Raw genomic sequence first — 25347 nt, forward strand, 5'->3', positions numbered from 1 at the left:
CCTGGTGAATCCTGTCAAACATTTGAAGAAGAAAGCATGACAGATGTTAAAGAGTTGAGGAGAAGACACATACTTTCTGATTCTAAGACCAGAGACATTGGAAAATAGCATGTGAACCCAAACAAAAATCCTTATAAAGTATCACACCATTAATAAAGGACAAAGACCAAATTGCTGTGTGAGTACATACTGAAAAATGACAAAATCTAATATTCATTCATGATGAAACTCACAACAAACTATGAAATTTATCAACCAGATAAGAGGCATCTGTGGCAAGAACATCACACTCTATAGTGACAACCTTCAGGTGCATGTAAACTTGAGGAAAAAAGACAAAAATGCCCTTCCGCTTCCAAGTTCTGTTTAATATTATACTGGAAGTTATAGCCAGCCAATTAAGTAAGCAAAAGATACTAAAGACATCTGGATTGGAAAAGAAATAAAATGCCTGCAAGTGGTATGTGCAGGTGGTGTGCAGTTCCCGAAAACTCCCGCTTCAGGATGGAGTGGGACAGCAGTGGGTGTCCCAGAGGTGGCTGGGTTTTAAAGCTGGATGTGGATTTAGAGTATTCAAGGTTGGAAGCAGCAGAAGCAGGTGGTATTTTAAAGTAGAGGGAACAGAAAAGCAAAGGCTTAGGGTGAAACAGCAATTCTCTTTCTGAGAAGTAGGAAAGTTGGAGGATCACAGAAACTACAGTGAGCACCAGGAGTATATAATCTCTCACTGAGCCTGAGGTGAGAGGATTATGAGTTTGAGGCCAACCACAGTTTGAAGATGAGAGAGAGGGGGGGAGAGAGAGAGAGAGAGAGAAGAAAGGAGAGGAAGGGCAGGGACCAGGACATAAGGGGTTTAGTAGGCTATATAGAAGTTTTGGGCGAGTAATTATTTGCTATAGGAGCAAAATGCACACGTCATTGGGGAGGGGCATAAAACTGTGTATTTTGACAATGCCATGCTGTGTTGTTTTTATAACATTCTCATTGATATACTGCTTACAATATGTTAGTACAGTCTGAAGTTTAAACTCAAACCCATCAACAGTTGCTCTCAAACTTTATTTCCACCAAAAGCACCTGGAAGTCTCCAAATAGAAAAACTAGAATTTCTGACTTAGTCAATCTGAGAGAATTAAAAATTCAGCCAAGGTTCCCAGGAGAAGTGGATTCTGCTGCTACAGGGAACCTGGTTTAAGAATTACTGTTTTACATCACCCTTTGAGAGAGTTACCATTACTATGACTTGGAGGGAGATGGCTCAGGCAGTAAGTATTGGAATGCAGGAGATACTGAGTCTGGATCCTTAGAACCCATGCACAAAGCCAAGCATCATAGTGCATGCCTGTGATCCCAGCACTGGGAAGGCAGAGACAGGAGGGTCCTTGGGGGCTCCCGGACAGCTATTCTAGCAGAATGGGTGGGTGGACTCCAGGTTCAGTAAGAGATGCTGCCTCAAAATACAAGGTGGAGAGTGATTGAGGAAGACACCTGATGTGTGACACACAAACACACATGTGTGAGAGCACATGCATGTGCACATGCACACAAGAACATAGGCATGCACCCACATGAATGCACACACACACATACACACACACACACACACACACACACACACACACACACACACACGACATTAATTCACACACAGGATGGGAGAGCTAGGAGGTGTTAACTGATGCCAGAGAGTGAGGAAGGAATCTTTGAGGAACTCTTGAGGCTATTCCAATGAAGAAGTATTTCTGTGAACTGGGATGAAGCCAGGATTTACAAATGCATTAGGAAATTTAGAAATGTATTAATGTACAAAATGACTAGTTGAAAATGTAAGAGAAAAATCAATAATCACAACTCGAAATATTCACTTTAGGTGGATAATCAATATTTGTTGCTTTAAATATACTTACTTTCAACTTTTTTTGTAATTGATGAAAATAATACTGTCTGAATAGGGTAACCTTGTTAAACACATTGCTTTTGAGGGTCAAGAACAAAACAGTAATTCTTCATGAATCTGCTTGGTTCTCACATCTTGATCTAAATCATTGCACCTCCATGGTTTTCTTCTAATAAACAACGTCTTCCTTAAATATTGCCACTCTGTTGTTTTTGAGATCTGAATCAGAGACTGTAACACAAGCATGCGAGCTCTGTCTTGTCATTTTGTACTGTGTATCTAATTAAAGCTTCTTGCAAGTTCATGAAAGACCTAACATTAAAAAAGCAGTGTATATCAAAGACAGCCTTGGGGCAGATTCGAGAAGGGGTTTCTTCATTAAACTAAGCAAGTTTGATTAAAAGCCAAGTAAAGTAATAATAATTTAATTTTTATTTAAATATTTTAAAAATATTGCTCAAGCATAATCATCTCATGTTAACTAACACATTGAAGGTATGGGACTGAAAATGGGTCACTTCTTGTCACCAGTGTCCCAGCCTCCCAGAACACCCTGCAGGTGAGTAAATGACTGACCTGTGTGTTCATCTCAGGAAGAGAACTGGAGCTGATTTCACTGAAATCAGTTTATTATAATGTTGACTCACTTCAATCTATTCTTTTGGTCAGAGTCTGTGTTACACAGCAGCAACATGAACACCCCACTTTAAAGGGCTCATGTGTTGTAGGTATTGTCCTGTGATTATGGATGTCCTTTTGGGGTACAGACTTGAGGACAAAGGCCACTGGACTTCCCTTGGGAGACCATTAGAGTGATACTTTTACTCTGCTCGTGGCCACAGTGTCCCCTGACTAGTGATAGCTCCCAGAGGAGAAAGGTCATGGTATTTCAGCAGAAGAATGAGTTGTGAAAGTCTGAGTTAGGAATTAGGAGCAGTTGCTCAACACGTGTCTAAATTAGAATCTCCCTGTCAGGGCCTCTGAGATGGCTCAGTAGGTGGAGGAGCCGGCTGCCATGATTGGTGACCTGAGTTCCATCCCAGGGACCCACATGGTGGAGGGATGGAGGGACAGAGCTCTCTCTCTCTCCTACAAGTTGTCCTCTGACTTCTACATGGATGCTGTGACAGAGAGAGAGAGAGAGAGAGAGAGAGAGAAGAGAGAGAGAGAGAGAGAAGAAAAAGAAAAAGGAAAAAAGAATGAAAAAGAAAAAGAAAAATTCCGTAACAAAATGACACTGTCCTTTCATAATCTTAAGTCAGAGTGGCTGCAGAGGTGGAGCCTGAAGGAGCAGAGCCAAGCTTGAGGCTTTCTCCATGCACTCCAGCACCCAGTGCTAAACAAATCCCCATTTCAGCAGAAGATCTTGTTATTACCCAGAGAGACCACCTTCCCATCCATTCCACTTCCCAGCCATCTTCAGGCATGCAATGTAGATGTTGTAGTAATAAATAAATAAAGGAAAAAGATTTTGACATTTTCTGACCAACAGAGAGATTGCTAAAAGCCATTTAGATTCCTTTGTCCAGGCAGTTGAGACAACCTTGGCCATGTAAGAGGCTCTCTTTGCTCCTGTCTTTCTTTATTGAGGACCTTTCTTAGGGGATGAGGGAACAGCACGGGTGGGGTTGGGGTTGGGGGGACTCCTCTTCAGGAACCCTAGAGGACTAGTCTCTGTGGATCACCATCCTTCCAGGAGTGACAGCTGGGAGTCCTCTCCCTCTTGTCCTACCACCACTAAGGTCCCTTCCTGAGTCACCTTGGAGCAGAACCATGAATGGCCAAGTTAATGTCTGATGTGTACTTCTCCACTTTGTTTCCAGAGGCTGGCTGGATTGGCCAGTGTCTTCTGCTGACTTTGGAGGCAAGCTTGCATTTAAGTGCTGGGTTTTGCTCCTTTCTGTTAAATAGTAACAAAATCAACAGAATTCTTCAAACGGATTCCCAGAGAGAAGAAACAGTAAAGGAAAAAAAAGTGTGTGTATATATACGTGCATATGTGTATGCATGTTTGTGCATATATATATGTGTGTGTGTGTGCATATGTATATTCGTTTTGTTGTCTCGCATTGCTTAATCCTGGACAGGAGATGGAGTGAACCTTCAGGGATAAAGCGCGCGTGCTCCCTTGCCCTCCGCCCCAAGTTGCAGTGCCTGCCCTCAGATGTCCCCTGAAAGCTCCAGCTGGAGCTGCTAAATCCTGTCGCTGTCCATCGTCCTGGTGCTTCCTCCTGTGCAATCCCTATTCTTCTCCAGCGCCCCAGCCCGCCGCAGTGGGCTGTGCTCAGGCCCGGGCCAGGACGCCCTCCAGCAGGGCCCGCGCTGGCCTGCAGGTGCGCCCCGCCAGCCCCGCCCCGGCCGGCCCCAGGCCCCGCCCCCACACAAGACCCCACCTCGCCGCCTTCGTCACGGTGACGTTGGGCCCGCGCATGCGCAGTGCGGCCGCACCCCCGGCCGCTCGCTCGGTATTATGATTAGCGCTGGGTGCGGGGTTCCAGCGGTCGGGAGGGAGTTGTCGACGCCGCGGCCGCTGCGGACCGATGCCCGCCTGCCGGCTGAGGTAGGGCGAGTGCGGCGCGCCGGGCGGGAGCGTGGGCCGGGCCTGCGCTTCTCCTCAGCGGCCGCCTCAGAGGGGCTGGGCGGGCGCCGCCGCAGGCGGAAAGTAAGTTGCGCGCTCGGCCCGGGGCGCCCTGCGCGGAGGACGCGGCCCGCGGCGCCACCCCGGCCCCGAGCTCGCCGGCCTGCGGGCCTCGCGCAGTCCGGCCTGCCCTTGCGGCCGCCGCGGGATTGCGGCAGCGCGGGAGTCGCCGCGGCTCCGCGCCGTGCCCGCAGCGGGCCCCGGGCGGCACGGGCTCCGCGGGCCTCAGTTTCCCCGTGGGCCTCGGGGTCCGGCAGCTGTGCTGGGCGTCCGCGAGCGTCCGCCGCCTCACGATAACAAGGAGACGCGGTTGTCGTCTGTGGAGAAGGGCGCCGGGCTGCGGAAGGGGCAGCAGTGCGGCTCCCCGGGGACTGCTCGGATTTTTTTCGGGTCGGGAGACGCCGTTCCTGTTGATTTCTTTCCGAAGCATTTAAAATAAAAACAAACACCTTGCTGCCTTTTGCATGGATTCGGGAACCAGGAAAGTGGCAGCCCTTGATTCTTAGGCTTCCTCGAGCTGTGTTATTAACAGTGGGATCAGCTACAACTAGGAGCTTCGCTGTGAGTTCGGGTCAGGTGCGCATTGGAGTAGAATTTAGCTCCGGGGTTCCTAAGACTATGGAAGTCAAAGGCTGTAGGGTTTCTTACTCTCCCTTCCATTTAAAAAGCATATTCTCCAAGTCTCAGGAGCCCGAGTGAAGCCACCTCAGCGCTTGAAGGGGAAGTAAGTGATGGACCTACAGGTGTAAGCTCCTTCTGCAGTTTCCCCCAGATTACTGTCCAACATCAAAAGGCTCAGTTTGGATTCTTTGTAGGGCTTGGGACACTCTGTCCCAAATCGGTCCTTCACTTACCACCCTATGCATCGGGGTAGTCAGAAACCTAGGTTGTCAAGGATTATGTAATCAGCTTGTTAATTTCTAATCTTGTTACAGTGCTTTCCAGATTTATAGAACCATTCCCTTCAGAAAATCTGTCTTCAACGTCTGCTTAAATATTTCTCTTGGAATTGGGTTCTTGAAGAGGAATGTTCTGTATGTGTGGTGATTAGAACGTACTAATTAGACAAGTTTCTTTGAAAGAACACCACATACATAGCAGTTCACAGCAGTTCTTCTGACTGTCGGTGTTCTGTAAAATTGTCCCATTTTACAGAAGTGGGAATGAAAGAAATTGCATGACATTCCCAAGGTCACATATTGAAGCTGGGTAAAAAGTCAAGAGCACGGCACAGACTTTTATTCCCATCTTCAAGGCTTTCAGATCAGAAACTTTCAATGCCACTTTCGATCTTTAAAGTTTTGCACAGCCAGTTACTGTTTTACTTTATGCACAAAATTTTCTCTTACTAGTAAAATTTTATACTATTCTGAGTATTTTAATAAATGATTTCAGTATGACACATGAGTTTAAACAACCTTCCTAATGCTGAAACCCTTTAATACAGTTCCTTATGTTGTGGTGACCCGCAACCATTGAATTATTTTCGTTGCTACTTCATAATTGTAATTTTCTCCTGTAATGAATGGTAATGTACATTCTGTGTTTTCCAGTGGTCTTAGGCGACTCAGTGAAAGGGTTGTTCAACCCCCCAAAGGGTCACGACCCACGGGTTGAGAACCAAGGGTTTAGACTAAGCACTCGAAAGTTGTACTAATTTTTTTTATTTTTTTTGCTTTTATAGACTAGACATACAGATTGGGTCTTTATTTGGTGATCATGTGACTTAATCACATAATCATAAAGGGAAGCCTTTTAAATGTCTTTTAATTAAAATTGAAGGATATTTATGTTCTTTTTACTGGACACATCTACACCAATGAGGGTACCTCCCTCATGTTGAAAGTGAAACTAAATAGAAAAAAAAAAAAACGGTTGTTTTTGGGGCGATATTGAGTGGCTATGGTTCTAAGCACTGGTATTAAATAAGATATGATTTCTTCCCATTTGTCCCTTTCTGAGCATCGGCTCATCACACTGCCTAGGCTGAAAAGGGACAAACAGCCTGAATTTTCCAACTTAAACATATAGGTGAGAAATATTGAAGGCCTAATTTAACAGCATCTCAGCTACAAGCTAGAGTTTTTAGCTGAAATGTTGTTGTAAGAAAATAATTCAGCATCAAGTAGTACTAGTACGTGGGAGGCAAAGGTAGGAGGGGCCAGAGTTCAAGTTCAGACTAGGCTGCATAATGAGTATGGCATCTCAAGAACAAGAGTGTGAGATAACACACACATATAATCCCAGCACTTGGGAGAATAAGATAAGAGGATCATGGGTTTGAGGCATGGGTCTCTTAACAAAATCCTGTTGTTCAGAATGCAGACTCCCCATTATGTGTAGGCAAAATCTTAGGTCTGCTTGGGTAGAAAGACTGAGTAGATTTGGGAGGATAAACCTTTGATGATGTATTCTGGGGTCTTTTTATGTGTTTGGGAGGCTGTTTTGCTTAGAAGTTATTGTAGACCACCCAGGTAAACCAACCGACAGGATTGGCTTTGGACAGGAGTAGAGACAGCCCCACAGAGCATGAGACCGTGAACAATAAATAAGGGATGCTTCTCACAGAAGGCCACAGCTGAACCAGTCTCAAAGGCTAGAGTTCCAGGCAGGGATAAGATGAGATCATTTGTGAGAGAACTCAGACTTAAGTGTGTGGAAGGGAGTCGAGGTAGACACAACACAACTGCACATTCTTTAAAGCATTTGTAAAGGAAGGAGGGTATAGCACCAGCTTTGGGGTGTATTTGCTTTTTGTTGTGGTTTGGGAAGAGCCACACTGTCAAATCTTTGAGGTCTGGTGGCCTTGGGAGTGAGCACTGGAAGTGTGGTGTGCTTGGGATGGGCTGGATCCAAACCGTTATTTTCACAGAATCATTTCCTCATCTTCTTTTCTGCACATCTGTTTTGGGTTGTGACCTTGTACCCCTTGGGAAACCATTTCTTGCCATTGGTAGGAGAGAACCCAGGCTCCCTGAATATTCATCTCCACATTGTTACTTCAAGAGCATCTCAAGAAATGACCTTGGCTTCTCCATAATTTGGCCTAACTGGCCTGTGTTCAGTTAGGCTCTTCCATGCGGTTCAGGCCTCTGTCCCTTTCTTAGGCTGTGACCCCCAATCTGCTGCCAATAGCAACTCAGTCCAGGGCAACTCAGTGACAGGGCATGATCTGCCCATGGGACATGATGCTTTAAGTGTCCCCACATGCAAAGTAAGAGGGTGCATCCATATATTTCTGTTCACCTCTCAATTGCAGATTTGCCTGGACCATTTATTGTTGGGTACAAAGTCAACATTCTAGAAACATTGACTACATATGGTAACTGGTCAAATCACAGCCTCAGTGGGCCTATTTTCTCAGTTGTTGACATGTGGTTACTTTCTCAGGCAACTCCTTGAAGGCTGACTGCTTTTGTCTTTATATCCCCAGGTGGGAGTCATGCCTGATACAGTATGTGCACTCAAGAAGTGTCTTGGTCACTTAAAATGACTTTTACAAGCCTATTAATGGAAACGTGCCTGTTTAAACACAGCTAGGCTGGATTTTACTTGCTTTTTAGTCATACAGTTTTGGAACTAGAAAGAAATCTTCCACTCTGCTAGTGTATATAGATGCTGTCCTCTGTTCTGAGGTTGGCACCACCACCTCTCACTCTCCTCATTCCATGTGTCCCTCTGCCTTGCCCCTGGGTGCTGTGTTCTTGGATTCTGCCTCTGCAGTGAGTCTTTTCTCTTCCATCCTCACCATCACTGTCCAGATTCTGGCAGCACTCAGTTTTAAGCCATTGGTAATAATTTACTGGAGGCATTTCTAGTAGTCTCAGCTGTCTCCCAGCTCGGTTTTGCACTTTCAGGAGGATCTTCATTTTGCACCTGGACTAATTTCTGAAGCCACCACCTGATTGCTGTTCCTTTACCTAAGACTCCGTTGGCAGCTCATGTCTGTTTTCATTTGTTCATGTAATAAAATTGTCAATGTGTTTGGGTAGATACTATACCTAACAGTTACTATACATACAGATACTATACCTGGGTTACAGAACTGAATAAAACAGACATAATTCCTACCTAGTCAGTGAAGATGAGGATTAATGACTACATAGTCATACAAATTTGTGACACACAGTTGTGATGATAATGGTATAGGATGTTGTGATGCCAGTGAGTATGGGGGCTGGTGTGTGACAGGAGGTGAGGACAGCACCGGAAATGATCAGTGACCTTTAAGCTGGTGGTAAAGCATGAGTTAGGGCCAGCTAGAGCTTAGAGAAAGATAATTTGGTACCAGGCCCTTTGGATTTGTGTTCCACTTGTGATACTATACCATCACAGTATGCTCTCTTTCCATCGCAGTAAGGGATCTCTCCTGAAAGCCTCTTCCCCACTTCATGATTTCAGTTAGCTCAAGTACAGACAGATTTCTCTGGGATGCCTGCCTTCTGTGAACCCTCCAAGGCATATTTAAGGGAAATAGCACCTCTTTATTATTACTTTTTTTTTTCATTTTTATTTTTATATCTGTCCCTGCAAGAGGTTATAAACAGCCTGAGGCAGAGATCTTCCTAGTTGGTGTCATGGAGAGTTGTTTAGGGGGCAGTTTGTTGTAGTTACTAGGGAATGTAATAGTAGGTTAGGGAACTAACTTTATAGTTCTTCTTAGCACTCAAATCTCTTGGAAGGAAGGTTGAGAAGCTGGGGGGGATCCTTGAGTGGCTCTGATCCCTCTCACACCTGTTTCTGTGTTATTCTGTAGAACTGTCCAGGCTGGTGATTTTTCTCTATAGACAGTGTTGAAGAAACTTGCCTTGCTTCTTAGGCCCTAGGGCCTTAGATACCATTCCTGCTGCTCCGCTATTTGACGCTGCATACTTGCCGAGTACATGAAGTCCAGCTATCCCTAAAGTGAACCTGTGGAGATGCAAGGAAGGAAGAGCTTACCAAGTAACACTTTGAAATATGGAATCTTAAACCACTACTAGCTCCTTCTCTGTACCTTCGTATTGTCTTTTACTCACTGTGTTGGCTAGCTGGGAGAAAAGTTTGATCTGTGAACCTTGGTTCACTATTTAACTCTGTTGGTTCTGTGTTGGAGAGTGTAGTTTAGATTTTTAAAACATCAAGACAGGATGACTTGTCTATGAAAGTTCATTTTGGATATAGGACAATGTGCTAATGTGTTCATAAATAGATTGTGATGCTATATTGTACAAGAGGATTGTGAGTCTCTTTAATGATGATGTACACATGAATACGAGCAGAGAGATTGGATTTTAAAGCTAGTGTTCTGGTTTATGTGGCTTTCTGTAGGTTAAGTAGTTTTCTGTTGATATGAAGGATTATAATAGTGCTAGAGAAATTTGAATGACAGTGTTTAGTCTGGTTTCAGGGATTAATTTATACCTCTGCTTGATGAATATTTACCAATCCCCTTAAGAAGGAAACTGCTTTTTTGAAACAAATGGAGAAAAAAGTGATTTGCAAAGTACAGTAAATTTGTATTTTGGGAAAGGATAAAGTTTTAAGAGGTAACTAGAACTTGCTTGAACTCTTGACTTGCTTGCCTGGTTTGGTTTGGGAAGACTCTTGCTGTCCACAGATGTGGAAAAGAAATCATAGGATGTTGTTTTCAAGTTGTTCCATTTTTAGGTGACCTACAGTAATGACCTAAGCCTAACTTCTACATAGTTGTTTATTCTTCTTTGGTTTTTCAAGACAGGGTTTCTCTATGTAACAGTCCTGATTGTCCTGGAACTCACTCTGTAGACCAGGCTGGCCTTGAACTCAGGCTGCCTCTGCCTCCCAAGTGCTGGGATTAAAGGCATGCGCCACCATTGCCTATCTAGTTGTTTGTTCTTAACTTTTCTTTCTTAAACACAGATTCTCAACATCTGAAAAATTATTTGTTAATAATGCTTATCAGGTGAGCCTTTGGTGGCACCAGTAGTTCTTCTGGTTAGTGACTGCTGGGGCCAGCCCTTTCATGGCATGTCAAAATTGGAGGAGACCAGAAATCCACTTTAGTACTTTGGTTTCTCTGGGAATTAATGAGGCCTGGGTAAATGGGAAGCACTGCCTTATTATAGGAAAAATTTCTAGTCCTGGGTGTGGTCAGTGGGCCTGGAGTCCCCCCAGGCAGCTCTCATCAGGTACAGGAGGGAGGCAGAGGGGCCCTTCACCTACCTTTGTGGCCCTGCTGTCTTATTTCTCATTAAGTGGCCAGTGTGAGGATTTTAATAATAAAACAAATGTAAAAAGACCCTTATGTACATAGATTCCCAGTAATTATGGTTCCTTTTTTGTTGTTGTTGTTGTTATTGGATTTTTTTTTTTTTTCCGAGACAGGTTTTTTCTGTCTAGTTTTGGTGCCTGTCCTGGATCTCGCTCTGTAGACCAGGCTGACCTCAAACTCAGAGATCCACCTGGCTCTGTTTCCTGAGTACTGGGATTAAAGGCATACGCCACTGCCACCTGACCTGGTTCCTCTTTTTAATTGTTTAAATTATATTTATGTGTACATGTGTGCTCATGCTTGTGCATGTGTGTAGGCTAGAGTGCAGCTTGCAGAAGTTGGTTCTGTCTGTCCAGTATTGAACTCAGATGGTCAGGCTTGGTGGCAAGTGCCTTTACCTGCTGAGCCACCTCAGTTGGCCCTTGGCTTACCATTTTAAGCCACTTCCAAACAAACTGGAATTCATATGAACAATTTGTTGCAGCAAGAGACATTTTTAAATTTGAAACAAGACAATAAAGAAGTCACTGGTTTTGCCATAAAATTCACTTCTATCTACACAGAATAAAGTAATAGAGTACTGCCTATGGGTGGTAATGGGAGATCTAATAAATTAACAAAAATTAATGTTTATGAACCACTGAAATTAGTTTGAAACCTTTGATGATCTTATTCTTGGTTGCTTCCTGTGGATCCTAAAAGGTTTTTCTTTTCTTGAGACCTCAGATCAGCTCTTTGACAAATTGCCTTTCCTGGGCATTTTGAGCACTTTAATTAATGACACTTTGACTAACCTACTAAGTAAATGGTTATCCATGGAGGACCCTTCATCATCAGCCTTCCTCTCCTTAGCTTACAGAAGGTACTTCACTTCTCCCCAGTTATAACTTGACTCAAACAGTGTTTCCCTGAGTCAGCTAAGCAAATGCTCTTCTCTCTGCTGCTCTGTTGCCTCTGCAGGAGCCTTGGTCTGTGGCTGCCCATGACCTTCTTTGGTTCCCCTTCTCACCCTGTGACATATCTGAAAGCTGCTGCTGGGCTCTTTCTGAGGATCCTGTTTTCTTTACCCATTTGTAAGGTTCCATTTGTAATGACAAGGGTGGTGCGGTGTCCTCCACTAAGGCACAAACTGTCGCTTAATAAAAGTGACTTCATGTTCTTGCCCCCAGCTCAAAAGAGCTGTGTACCCGCTCAAAACACAGAGCACAGAGATCAGCCTTCAACAATATATTTCAAGGAATATGGCCTGTTCATAGATCTCTTAATGCAAAACTACATTGAATTACTAATTATAAACAGAAAACAAAAATTATAGTAATCTCTTTCTTGGGTTATAAAAGCAGTACATATTCACTGACACATTCTAAAAAAACAGGAAATTATAAAGAAGGAAAATACATTCTTTTTTAAGACTATTACTGATTTAACATTTTAGATCCTACAGTATATACATTCAAACAAAGTACATAGTTATTAAAAGTTGGGATGGTATGCTATGAGACTTAGTGAATGAATTTTGTGTGTGTGGCGGGGCATGTGCATGTGGAGGCTAGAGGTTAGCAGGCCAGCAAACCCCAGTAACCCGCTTGTTTTTACCTGCCTGGTGCTGGGATTACGTATGTGCAACCACATCTGGCTTTTTAACGTGGGTTTTGGGCATTGATGGTGCTTATGTGACAAGTACTTTACTGACTGAGCTGTCTACGTAGCCTCTGAACTTTTTTATTTAGCATTACACAACATAATGTTAATACTGGGTAGACTGATTTTTTTTTCACCATTTCCATATTACAGACTTCTATGTTATTTCTGAGTTTTGGCATATTTAAACATTATTGAACATTATAAAATGTAAAGTATTTGTCCTCATCTTTATTTTAGACACATTTAGAACAAGTTAGTTGTCCCTTATCTGAAAAGCTTGGGACCAGAACTATATTTTGGAGCTTGTTTCCTTTTTGTTTGTTTGAGGGTTTTTAGAATGTCTGAATAAATATCATATTTGAGGGGTGAGATCCAACTCTAAACTTAAAACTCATTTATGTTTCATGCACAACTTAGACACATCCTGAAGATAATTTTGCAAAATTTGTAAGTTTGTTTGTGGAAATTAGTTTCATGGTGTTGAAATAGTCTCCTGTGCCACTTGGATGGTTTGGGAGCATTTCAAGTCATGGGGCTAGAGATGTCTAACCTGTGATAAGGCTACTAAATCAAGAACATTATTTTTGTTAAGGTTTTTGATACATACACTGTGAAATTGCTATTCAGAAAGTTAGCATTCAGCCCTACCCCTGCAAGAAAATTCTAGTGATTCTGTTAAGTCAGAATCAGCCAATACTTTTAGTCTGCAGATGAATTTTCTTTTTCTGTTCCAGCATTCTTTTATGACCATTTTTAAATGGCCATCTTCATCCAAAATCAGAGAAAGAAGGGATAGAGAGTTAAAATAAATTTAACAGTGTTTGTACAGGCTTTAAAGGAGAGGAGTTTTAAAATATTAAATTTAAAATTTCCCGTGACTTCTGATTTACATTCTGTGTTCCTGGGAAGAGTGAGTAATGGTGGGTTGGCTTTTCTATTTTGTAGTAATTTCCACACATAAGCTTTTGTTTAAGTCATTATTTGTTATGTAAGCACCTATGCCAGATCTGTCACACCAGTTTAAGCTCACTTACCCCCAGGTGGAAGTGATAGCATGCTTAGCCAAGAGGCAGGTTCTGCTAAGGTGGTTGCTGCTCACAGGCTTGTGACTTGGTGTCAGAGCCACCTCCACAGGTACGAGCTCTGCTCTGCTTCACCTGCTCAGCATTATTGGCACTGGCCTGGCTCCTCTGTATGTTCTGCATTGACCACACAGTAGCTGCCTTGAGAGACTGGAGCAGGCCTCTGAGATGGCATTGCTGTCTTGTCAAGGGCTAAGAGTCCATTACAGTTGCCTACTCAAAAGGAAATTTAGAACATGATAAAAAGTCTATTGATGTCATTCTTGTTCAGGTCTTGTTTAGCAGCCATATTGTTGAGGTGTCAGAGTAGAGCTTCCCTGTCATTTCTGGGGGACATAATCACAGAGTAGATTTTCTGGTCTTCTTAACAGGCTTTCTGTTCTCTCTTCCATGATGTTCCGTGACCCTTGTGCAAGACTTGTGTTGTAGATGTATCCATTGGAGCTGGGCAGTTGTTTTCTCTGCAATTTGATCAATTGTAGTTTCCTGTCATGGTCTCTGAAATCCCCCACTCCTAGGCAAAGAACTATAGTCAACTAAGGGATGCTGAGAAAATGAGCAGAAGAATTCATCTTCTCAGGGACCCCTAATTAGTTGTCCATTACCAAGTGGTCAGCCCAGAAATCATAACATACACGTAACATTTAATGAACTTAGCAGGCGCTCTCTCTTTCTCTCTCTCTCTCTCTCTCTCTCTCTCTCTCTCTCTCTCTCTCTCTCTCTGTGTGTGTGTGTGTGTGTGTGTGTGTGTGTGTGTGTGTGTAAAATGTATGTATCAGTAACAAAAAATAAGAGCCATGAATTTGAGAGGGAGTAAAGGGAGTCTTGGGAAGGGTTGGGGGGGGGGAGGGAGAAATATTGTAATTGTATTTTAATTAAAACAACAAGAAAACTTGGAGCATACTTAGGCATTACCTTACTTTGCAAAGTCCTTAGATTTGGAGGTATAACTTTGCCTGTTAGGACATTTCTAATAGGAGTTATTGGCTTAACTCTTAATTTTAATGCCACAGAGATTCCATCCAGTGAGTGCAGACTGAAGCTGTTGTAACCCCATAGTAATTTTCAGCACCCTCCACCCCCAGTTCTTCCATGGCTTAGGGCCCGTTGACCAATTGTGGGTTTTGGTCTTTGATTTATAGCTTGTATTGTCATTCCCGGGAGGAGGAAGTACACTCTTAGAAAACTGGAGAATTGCTGGCTTTGGTTAAAGAGAACCGTAGAAAATATATGATAGGGCTGTGCTCACTGTGTTTGATCTGAGGTTCCTGATATTACTGAAGGATTTCAGTACAGTCTTCCTCTCAACCACTGTATCACTTTTGTTGATAAGGTTTTAGCAAAAAGGCAGATCACCTTGGTAATATTCACTGAGTGTTATCTGTACCATGACTTCAGTTGGCTCTTTATAGGTGTATGTTTCAGTCTGGTTGATCCTATGAGTAAGGATTGTAATTTTCATTTTTTGATATTTGTGGGGAAAAAAACCCAGCTTGTTTCTATGGGAAAGAAGGTTAAATTCAATGTCAGTTCAGCTTTGCAAAAACAGATCTTTTGGTTGTCTGTATAATGTGAAGAACTACTGGTCTAGTTTGTTTTGAGTTTTTTTCTGGTAGTTAGTACTTGTGAGAGATTTTGTGTAGAATCTAGAATATTGATTGTCTCATTTGAGGGAATGTTATCTTCTAAACAAAATGTTGAGAGACTTAGGGGTAGCCTGATTTTTGCACATGGCCTATTTTGTTTGATTCTCAGCAAGCTGTGAGTTTGTTCAGTTGTGTGCAGTGCCGTCTTTGATCACCTCTCCTAGGGGAGAAGAGTTGGAGGAGATCTTTTTGACCCAAAGACCTCACTGCAGCAGTGGTGATGTCAACAAAAAGCTCACTGTTTCAGTGAGAGTAACCGTGGCTTCCAAACTGACAGTCGGTTTAGCAGAGGCTGCTTCTACAACTGTTTCAGCAGCTTGCAAAGCGTGTGTAGGGCCACCCACACTTCCTTCCTCCTCTCCAGCCACACCTCTGTGCTCAGTCATTTCTGCTTGCTTGAGCTGGGAGAGCATCAGTATATTCTTGTAACACCTACCAGCACTTGTTTCTCAGACGGGAATTTCCATATTCCAAACACTCTTAACTTAGTTAGCCTGCTTCATTTTGGTCTAGCCTAGGTATGTACATGTGTGAGCATGTGCCTTGCAACAAGGCTGCTTTAAAAGGGATGGTTTCAGTGATGCTTGCTCTTCAGAAAGATGTTGGCTCAATTATGGAGTTGTTAAAGATACTGATTTTGAAGAGCTTAGCACGAGAAAAAGTTTATTTATATTCTACAAAGACAGGAACTATTAGTCATTGCATTTAAGGTATTGGCTTTGTAAGAGTGTGTCAGGTTTGGTGTCATCCTCCAAGATAGATTGCAGTTGAGTTTTTCCTTTTGCAGTTTTGCATTTTCCAAATTTGATAAAGTAAACTATTAGTTTATTCAGTTTGTTTTTGGGAGAGAAATATTTAAATAGTTAAAAAGCCCCCTCTTTATCCATGACAGTCTTTCTCTGTTGCCTTGTGTATTTCTGCCAGTGTATTTTAAGAATTATATCTGGCTGTGTACCTAGAGAACAGCTGCAAAGCTGTCCTGTCTGATTTATTACCAGAGAAGAGATACAGATGATTTTTTTCTTAGTATATTCCCAACTCTTTGTGCCAACCTATATATTATAATTGAATTTTTCTGAAACCTAAACAGATATGTTTTTCATAATTGAAATTCCAATACTAGAACACAGGTGAGTGCTCTGGACCGAGGTGAAGGGAAGCTGTATAAATGTGAGAGTGCCATAGCTAACGGTGCCGGTGTCACTGCTAGCACTGCAGCCCCTTTTTACTCTTTTTAAAACTATTGTAATTTCATGTGCATTGTGTTTTTGTCTGCATGTATGTCCATATGAGCGTGTTGGATACCTTGGAAATGGAGGTACAGACAGTTGAGCTGCCATGTGGGTGCTAGGAATTGAACCTGGGTCCTCTGGAAGAGTAGCCAGTGCTCTTAACCACTAAGCCATCTCCCCAATCCCCCCTCTTTTACTCTTGAAGTTAAAGCTTTCTATTCTGTACTTTGCAGCTTTGCTAGAAGAGTCTATTACTTTAAGATGGCATGATGATGCAGCCCTATAATCCTGGCATGTGAGAGGCTGAAGCAGGAGGATCTTGAGTGGAGGCCAGCCTGGGCTACATAATGATACTAAATCAAATAATGGGATGGAAGAAGCAAATACTTAGGTTTTTTTTTAAAGGCATTTTATTGAAAATCAGATTTTAGTGTTGAGTTAGCATTGTTGTTTTCTGTATCTCAAGATTTTACAGTACTGGTTTTCCAGTTTGATGTGTTAGGAAAGCAAGAGAAGAGTGCTAGTTCAGTTCTTGTAGTAGATGAACACCATAAGGGAACAGCAGGAATACTGCAGCTCAGCATGCTAAACAGTGTAATTGTATAACTTATTTGATCTAAACAGCCCTTAAAGGCTTATTTTTATTGCCTTTAATTGTGTGCATGTGAGTGCAGGTGCCACAGAGAGCTTGAGTTTCAGGTGGTTTCTGGAGTTACAGGTGGTTGTGAGCCATTTGACATGAGTTGTTGGGAATTGAGCTTAGGTCCTCTGCAGGAGCAGTAAGAGCTCTTAACTGCTGAGCCATCTCTCCAGCTCCCTTCACAGCCTTTAAAGTTTGTGTGTTTGATTTAGTTTGATTTGGGGGTGAAACATGGTGGTATTTTATACAAACCATGCTGGCCTTCAAATTCTCAATCCTTCTTCCTCTGCCTTCTGAGGTGTTGGGCTTACAGACAGGGCTGTGTTCTTGTTACTGACATTGTCTAGTGAGGAAATTAACTGTACAGAAAGGCCAGGTAACTTGCTGAAGGCCTGTGGCTTGTGATTGGTGGTCTGGATTCATATCGGATAGTTTTCAGAACCAGTGCTTAACCACTAACCACGATGCTGCCTTGCCACAGAAACTGAATGGCTGTTGGAGAGAGAAGCAGGCAGGGGTAGTGGGAGAAGCTTTCATGTCCTACTTGGGGCTGAAGGGGCAGGCAGGCAGGCAGGCAGGTAGGTGTCTATCTGTACAGATCTCCAGACCTCTATGGTTAACTAGCACTGGAATTAAAGGCGTGTGACACTACTGCCTGGCTCTGTTCCCAGTGTGGCCTTGAACTCACAGAGATCTGGGTGGATCTCTGCCTCCTAAATGCTAGGATTAAAGGCATGTGCTACCACTGCCTGACTTCTATGTTTAATATAGTGGCTGGCTTTTCCCTCTGATCCCCAGATAAGCTTTATTGGGGCGCACAAATAAAATATCACCACATGTGGGCTCACTGATTGCCCAGACACTCAGTAAGTATCTTTAGTGTGGAGTCTGAGTTGTGTTGGCCTACCAGGAACATTCAGGCTTTTCACTTATTTGTGTGGTGTTTCAGGTTTGTGAAAACACATAAGCCCACCTTGGAAAGGACCTCTTACTATGCTAGGGACTGGGCACAGTGCAGCTCCTTTGCTTATAGTGATAATTTTGTTTATGTCTGGTAGTCGACGTGAAGATGTTTCATGTGCTGCCTGTTGGTGGCATCATAATGCATTTCTGCCTTGCATGGAAGAGTGTCTTATACAGGTTCCTCCCCTCAGCTGCTATAGTGGGAGCTTGGTGAGCTTGTCTAGGGGCTGCTGGAGGTGGGATAGACTTTATAGGCAGGCTAAGCAGGATCCCAGTCAGAGATCGCTCAGATAAGTGGAGCTTTGTTGTGCCTACCTTGCCAGGTGCATAGTCAGGATTCAACAGATGCAGGTTCAGGACCTTTTACCCAGGAGGTCTTAAGAAAACGGCTAGTGTTCTTTGCCACGATTTCCATAAAGCTGTGATTCAAGCTAGGACTGAGGCTGGGGGGCTAGGGCCAGGTCTGGGGCTGGGGGCTTGGGCTGGGGCTGGGGCTAGGACAAGGGATGGGGCACCAGAAGGCTGCAGGCTGGGGATTGGGACTTAGTGACAGAGAACTTGCCTAACATGAGCTTCAGCCTCCAGGAGTGGAAAGGGAAAGGGGAAATGAATAGAGGGGAGAAATAGGAGGAGACTGGGTCACTGAGGACAGATTTGCCGTTTTCTGGTTTGTCCTGTCTTAGAATATATAGTTTTACTTGAAGCAAAATTGAAACAAATAGAATACACTAAAATCATTTTCTGTATTTTTCTTTAGGAGAAAGAAGCAACTAACAAGTAGTGGTAACAGAGTAATTTGGCATGCGGTTTGCAAGGTATGGCCTGGAGCCGGCACAGACTTACCTACACCTCTTACAGCTACCTCACTAGCTCGGTGCCTGGCATGACAGAGGCACTGAGATCCTCAGAGATCAACAATTTCTAAGTTCTGTGTATGTATGTACATGTTTGCTGTATGCATGTGTGAAGGCCAGAGGTCATCATTAGTATCTTCCTTGATCATTATTCAGCTGATCCCCCCAAATTTAAACATTTATTTATTTACTCTGTGTGCGTGCGCACAGACATTCCACAGCTGTCTCTTTTGAAGGTCAGAGGACAAGTTCTGGGAGTCTATTCTTTATTTTTATCATGTGAGTTCTAAAGATAGAGCTCAGGTTGTCAAGCAAAGACCTTTCCTCTCTAAGCCATCTCACTGGCCCTCTCCACCTTATTTTTTGAGACAGTCTCTCACTAAACCTAAAGCTCACTGATTTGCCTAGGCTGGCTGGCCAGCCAGTGATCATGAGCTTCAGGGGTCCACCTGTCTGCCCACCCACTCCCCAGCCTTGACATGCTGAGGTTACATTGTGAGCCACTGTGTCCAGCTTCTATGTGGATGCTGGAGATTAAACTCAGATCCTTCTACTGTGTGCAAGCACTTTACTGGGCCTTTTCCTCAACCCCAGGGTTAACTTTAAAAATCCTCAGATTCATTTATCTAATCTGATCTATTTGCCGCTTTTCAGGAATACATCTAAGCAAAGATAATAGAGGAAAAGAATAAAGATGAAAAAAAAAAAATGGGGCAGACAGCCCAAGAAGCCTGTTTGAAGGTGAAAGTTGAATTTGCAAAAATATGCAGCATACACTTAGACAGGTAGGAACAGCTGAACCCACAGAATTAATTGAAGTTAAACAGAGTCTCTGGCCTAATATTTATGAATTGAAGCTTCTTTAGGGGACCTGCTGTCCAAATGCAGAAACACTTCAATTTAGATTTCTCTATTTATTCTGGTCATTGAAATTATTAGTTCAGATGGAACCAGGTTAATAAAGAGTACGGAAGAAATTGGTTCTTTTTCTAACATCTTTCTTACTAGTTTTTTTTTTTTTTTTGTTTTGTTTTTTTTTTTTTTTTTAAGATTTTATGGGCTGTAGAGATGGCTCAGCAGTTAAGAGCACTGGCTATTCTTCCAGAGGTCCTGAGTTCGATTCCTAGCCCCCACATGGTGGCTCACAGCCATCTATAGTGGGATCCAGTGCCCTTTTCTGACATGCAGACAGAACACTCATATATAGTATATATAAATAAATATTTTATTTTATTTTGTATGTGTCTGTCTGTCTGTGAGTCAGTCTCTCTCTGCCCCCCCCTCTCTCTGTGTGTGTGTGTGTGTGTGTGTGTGTGTCTGTCTGTCTGTCTGTCTGTGCTCCTGAGTATAGGTGCCCATGAAGTCCAGAATAGGGTGTCAGATCCCCTGGAACTAGAGTTAACACTGGTTTTGGGAACCAAAACCAGGTCTGCTGCAAGAGCAGTAAGCATTCTTAACTGCTGAGCCATTTCTCAAGCTCTTATACTGGCTTATTAATTAAAAATCTTAGTAGAAACAGGACTAATTCAGTTTACAGAGAAACAGCACAATAGGTTGTTTTAAAACATTGACAGGTGTCAGATGCCCTGTTGAATCCAACTCCTCCTTATCCTAGCCCTGCAGCCTAGGTCAACTTTTTTTTTTTTTTTTTTTTTTTGTGCCTCAAAATAGAGTGAGTTGTCCCTGTCTTTAAGCAGTTGTGAACCTGGGAAAGGATCATGTAAAGCTTGCTATGTAGCTGCTGTGCAGTGCTCATTCAGAATGGCGGTGCTGAGTGTGGTGACAGTGACTTCTAAAATATGGAACATGCTAGTGATCATGTTATTGTTGGCCTGTTAAGTTTATTGTCTGTAAATTTTTAAGGTGGCCCTAAGTAAGTGATTTGGGTAATTTTGGAAGTGTGATAATATGATAATGATTCCATGTGTCTTTTTCATAATTGATTTAAACGCTTACTGTCTTGGTGTCCCAAGTATAATGTGACTGGAGTTGTCAGATTCATCAAGAGTGGGTCTTGAAAGCTGAGGATGTAGCTCAGTGGCAGAGTGCCTTCCAATGCTCGACTTTGGGGTTGATTTCCAATACGGGCTTTGAAATCTGAGTTATGTTGGATTTTAGCTTTAATACCACCTGTCACTAGTATGTTGAGTTTCCTTGGCTTCAAAATGAAACAATCTGACCTCAGGTACCAGTGACACAATACAGTCTCACTTCTGTAAATGTCTGTGGTAGGATTTCAATAAGCATGGGCTTTTGAAACATAAAGGAATGTAATGCTAGTGCTTTACATTCCTAGTGTGCCTAAGTTTTAGTTTGAGGCTATGTGCACCTCTATCATTGAACAGCGCAGATAGTGTGTCTGCTTCTATAGCACACGGCTGGGAACATGCTCACCAAAGTAACTTGTGCACATTAGTAGGCCACAACTTGTCTAGGAGGTCAGCACACTCTTCACTGGCTTCTGGTACTCATTTCCAGAGTGGTGGTTCAGCTTATAGGATTTAAAGTGATATTTTAACTGGTATAATTTTATATATTTGTTTTTTCCTGAGTCAAGGTCATTTTATAAGAACATATTTCTATGTTAGAGGTTTGTATTAGAAAGGTTGAAAATTTTAAGCATGATATGAAATTGGCTTCTAAAACCAAACACTCTTTGAGACTTAGATGGTCTATGAGCAGCCATGGCAGTTTATGTGTGAAAACTCTCATGGTAATGGGCACAAAGAGTGAGTGATCTCCAGCCAGAATTATTTATTAAGTACTTGCTATGTTCAAGGACTGTCTAATCCCTGCTGTCATGAAGTAGATAGTTGCTTGGTAAACATTTTGGGAAATAAGTTGCATTTCACATGTAATAAGATAGTTTTGATTGTCCTCTTTGCGTAAGTATTGATTTAGATTTGGGGAGATGGAGAAAATGGTCTTCAGAAACCTTTAGATACTCACAGATTACATGGTATCACTTGGAGATGCACGGACAGAAGGTAAGAGAAGGCTGTGCCAAAGGGGCCTTTGTGCAACTTCTGCAAGTATGGCTATTCTCTGGATGACAGGAAACGGTTGCTGGGTTTCTGACTATGTTTATTCTATGTTTCCCTTTCTTGTGAATGCTCACCGTGTTTTTAAAGACTGATAGAATTTTACTTCTGAGTAATATTTATCGTTTAAGCATAGCTTATCAAACTTGCCAGTTTCTTATTTCTGATGCCCCTTCACCCCCACTCCAATGCTTCCAATGAGCTGCTACTTTTTGTTTGTGGAATGTGGTACTTAACTCCTCAACCTCTGTTTTGAATTGTAAACTCTTAAGTATATAAATAGGTTTTTAATAATGACCATGATTCATTTTGTATCTCAGTTGACTTAAGGCTTTCAAAATAAAACAAACAAATAATTAGAAAGAAAGAAAATCTACGTATTGACTGTCTCTCTTGTTTTACAGGTATCCATTGCTATGATGATAATGAAGGCCTTATTCCCAGCAGACACGCTCATATGAGAAGACCTAATTCAAGCACTTTAAGTATTTTTCCCTTTGTTGCACCAGCATGGCAGGGTTCAAGCGAGGATATGATGGAAAAATTGCTGGATTATATGATCTGGATAAAACCTTGGGTCGAGGTCATTTTGCCGTGGTTAAGCTTGCCAGGCATGTGTTTACAGGAGAAAAAGTGGCAGTGAAAGTTATTGACAAGACGAAGCTAGACACCCTAGCCACTGGTCACCTGTTCCAGGAAGTGAGGTGCATGAAGCTAGTGCAACACCCAAACATTGTTCGTCTTTATGAAGTCATAGACACCCAGACCAAGCTGTATCTCATTCTAGAACTTGGAGATGGAGGAGATATGTTTGACTACATAATGAAACACGAGGAGGGTCTTAATGAGGAGCTGGCCAAGAAGTATTTTGCTCAAATAGTTCATGCTATATCTTACTGCCATAAACTCCATGTGGTTCATAGAGACTTAAAACCAGAGAATGTAGTCTTTTTTGAAAAACAAGGTCTTGTGAAGTTGACAGACTTTGGCTTCAGCAACAAATTCCAGCCAGGAAAAAAGCTCACTACAAGCTGTGGATCTCTTGCCTACTCTGCTCCGGAGATCCTGCTTGGTGATGAGTATGACGCCCCTGCAGTAGGTAGGTGACTGCCCAGGGCCACCCACTGAGGCTCTGCCAGCTGCTGTTAGCTGGTTGAGTTGGTTGTTTATAACTGAAAATAATTCCAAAGAAAATTTTGATTATATGTGTTTTACTTAACAAATTTGGTTTCATGAATTACATGTGTTCCTAAGCCAAAAGGTAGGTTATTTCAAACTTATTAGGGCAACTGTCTAAGAGTATTTTCAAGACAGAGATAATGAGATTATTATTGAAGGGAACCTCTCAGGGCACCCATTGTAGCTTTTTTCTTAAAGTCTAAATTCATTTCCTTCTTGTCTTCTCAGATTGTTTTCCGGCAGTGGCCCTGGCTGTCCTTTTCCTGCAAATGTCCTTTAACAATCATGTCACACCCACATTGGGGCAATAACATAAATATTACAGTATTAAGAATTAGAGATTGGCCGGGCGGTGGTGGCGCACGCCTTTAATCCCAGCACTCGGGAGGCAGAGCCAGGCGGATCTCTGTGAGTTCGAGGCCAGCCTGGGTACCAAGTGAGTCCCAGGAAAGGCACAAAGCTACACAGAGAAACCCTGTCTCAAAAAAAAAAAAAAAAAAAAAAAAAAAAGGAAAAAAAAAAAAAAGAATTAGAGATTGGACTCAAGCTAACTGTGACCCTGAATACGTAACTGACCTCCCTGCTTACTTCTTCATTTGTAAAATGGATAGCTTTCCTGTGCCGCCATTTTGTTTGCTTTCTCATTGTTCAGATTGGAACTTTGCCCCAGTGCCACAGAAACGAAGGGCAGAACGGGAAACTGCTGTGCCACATGCCTGTCTCTGTAGGGTTAGGGTAGGAGCAGCCCGTAGCATTCCCAGCTGCCCTTGCCTCTCCCCCAGCGTCCTGTGTACCCTTGTACAGAATCGCCTGTCTGTGGTGGAAGCACTTGCTGCTTTTCAGGTTCCATCAGCTTTGCCCCCTTGGGACTGTATCAGTTGTGAAGGTCATACAAGAAATTGTTTTGACTTGAAAGAATTTGTTGAACTGAAGGTGTCGTCAGCTTTAAATTTTATTTACTCTCAGAGAAGTGTATTCTGACATTACATGCACATGACATCAAACTTCATAGACTAGTGTTACAGTGTGAACTGCACACAAGAGGTAAGTGCTGACGACGACATGCTGACATGTTAGATTGCCTGTGTCACAGTAAAACACACTGGCGACCAACGGAGTTTCCTGTTAGACTGTTGTGTTCTGGAAAAGAAGGGACATGGTTGGCCTCTCCCTTCAGAGCCAACCAGGTTTCACTGCAGCCTTTTGTTAGAGTATTTTAGCCAAAGATTTTGGTGAGTAAAGCCATTTAAATCAGAAAATAAAGCTGGGTTGACAGAATAGCATGGATGTAAATATGCAAGATGCCTTCCTGCTTTCCACCAAGTCATATGTTGTGAAATCAGGAACTGTTACATAATTTAGAAGACAGTTTGGCAATACCTTGGTAAAGAAAGATGTACACATCACGTCACACACACACACACACACACACACACACACACACACACACACAAAGATGGAATACTGGCCTGGTGGCGATGGTGCACCTATCTTTTTTTTTTTTAAAAAAAAGGTTTATTTATTTATTTATTATGTATACAGAAGGGGGTGCCAGATCTCAGATCTCATTACAGATGGTTGTGAGCCACCATATGGTTGCTAGGAATTGAACTCAGGACTTCTGGAAGAACAGTCAGTGCTCTCAACTTCTCAGCCATCTCTCCAGCCCGGTGCACATATCTTTAATCTCAGCACTTGGGAGGCAGAGGCAGGCAGATCTTGGAGTTTGAGGTCAGCCTGGTCTACAGAGCAAGTTCCAGAACAGCCAGGGCTACACAGAGAAACCCTGTCTGGGAGGGTGTGGGGCGTGCAACGGGAGAGGCTTTGGAACATAGCCTTGTGCATGCCTGGCCCAGGCATATCCCACCCCACTCAAGAAGTATGATTACATTACTGCTGAATAAATTTTTCAGTATTCCACTGAGTTTTGTAGGTTGGTGAAAATGCAGCACGTATGTCATAGTGATGGCTTTCCTTAAGTGTCTGTAAGGTCAGAAGGCAAACTGTGTAAAGCACAATGTGATGGCGTGTGTTGAATGCCATGCACATACCACAGAATGAACACGGGAAGTTTTGTATTTCTGTTCTACTTGGTATTGGGCATTTCTACACTGATGCTCTGGCATTTTCATTGTGTATTCTCTTCTCCCCCTTCTCCTCCTCTTCCTCTCTTCTTTGTCCTCCTTCTTCTATCCTAAATATCTCATAATGAAACTTAAGAAAACCTAAACAAAAAGAAAATGTTTGGGAGAATGTTGCCCCAGCTGGCTGATGGTTACCTTGTGTTGGTGAAGTGTGC

The 25347-nt window shown here is 42.7% G+C and overlaps 1 protein-coding gene across 6 annotated transcripts in view; it reads left to right on the forward strand.

Moving 5' to 3' along the window:
* Positions 1-4324: 4324 nt before the first annotated feature.
* The window catches only part of Snrk (SNF related kinase), a 55433-nt gene continuing 34410 nt past the window's right edge, over positions 4325-25347 (forward strand). Inside the window, exons 1-4 of one of the 6 annotated variants that reach the window (XM_028890439.2) lie at positions 4325-4457; positions 18732-18789; positions 19483-19613; positions 22274-22968. In XM_028890439.2, the coding sequence (XP_028746272.1) occupies positions 22380-22968 (589 nt within the window). In that variant the 5' untranslated portion in view covers positions 4325-4457; positions 18732-18789; positions 19483-19613; positions 22274-22379. The other 5 variants (XM_028890438.2, XM_028890441.2, XM_028890440.2 and 2 more) reach the window with 5 other exon arrangements.

This window comes from Peromyscus leucopus, chromosome 7 (assembly GCF_004664715.2).
Source record: "Peromyscus leucopus breed LL Stock chromosome 7, UCI_PerLeu_2.1, whole genome shotgun sequence".
In the NCBI taxonomy this organism is placed as follows: Eukaryota; Metazoa; Chordata; class Mammalia; order Rodentia; family Cricetidae; genus Peromyscus; species Peromyscus leucopus.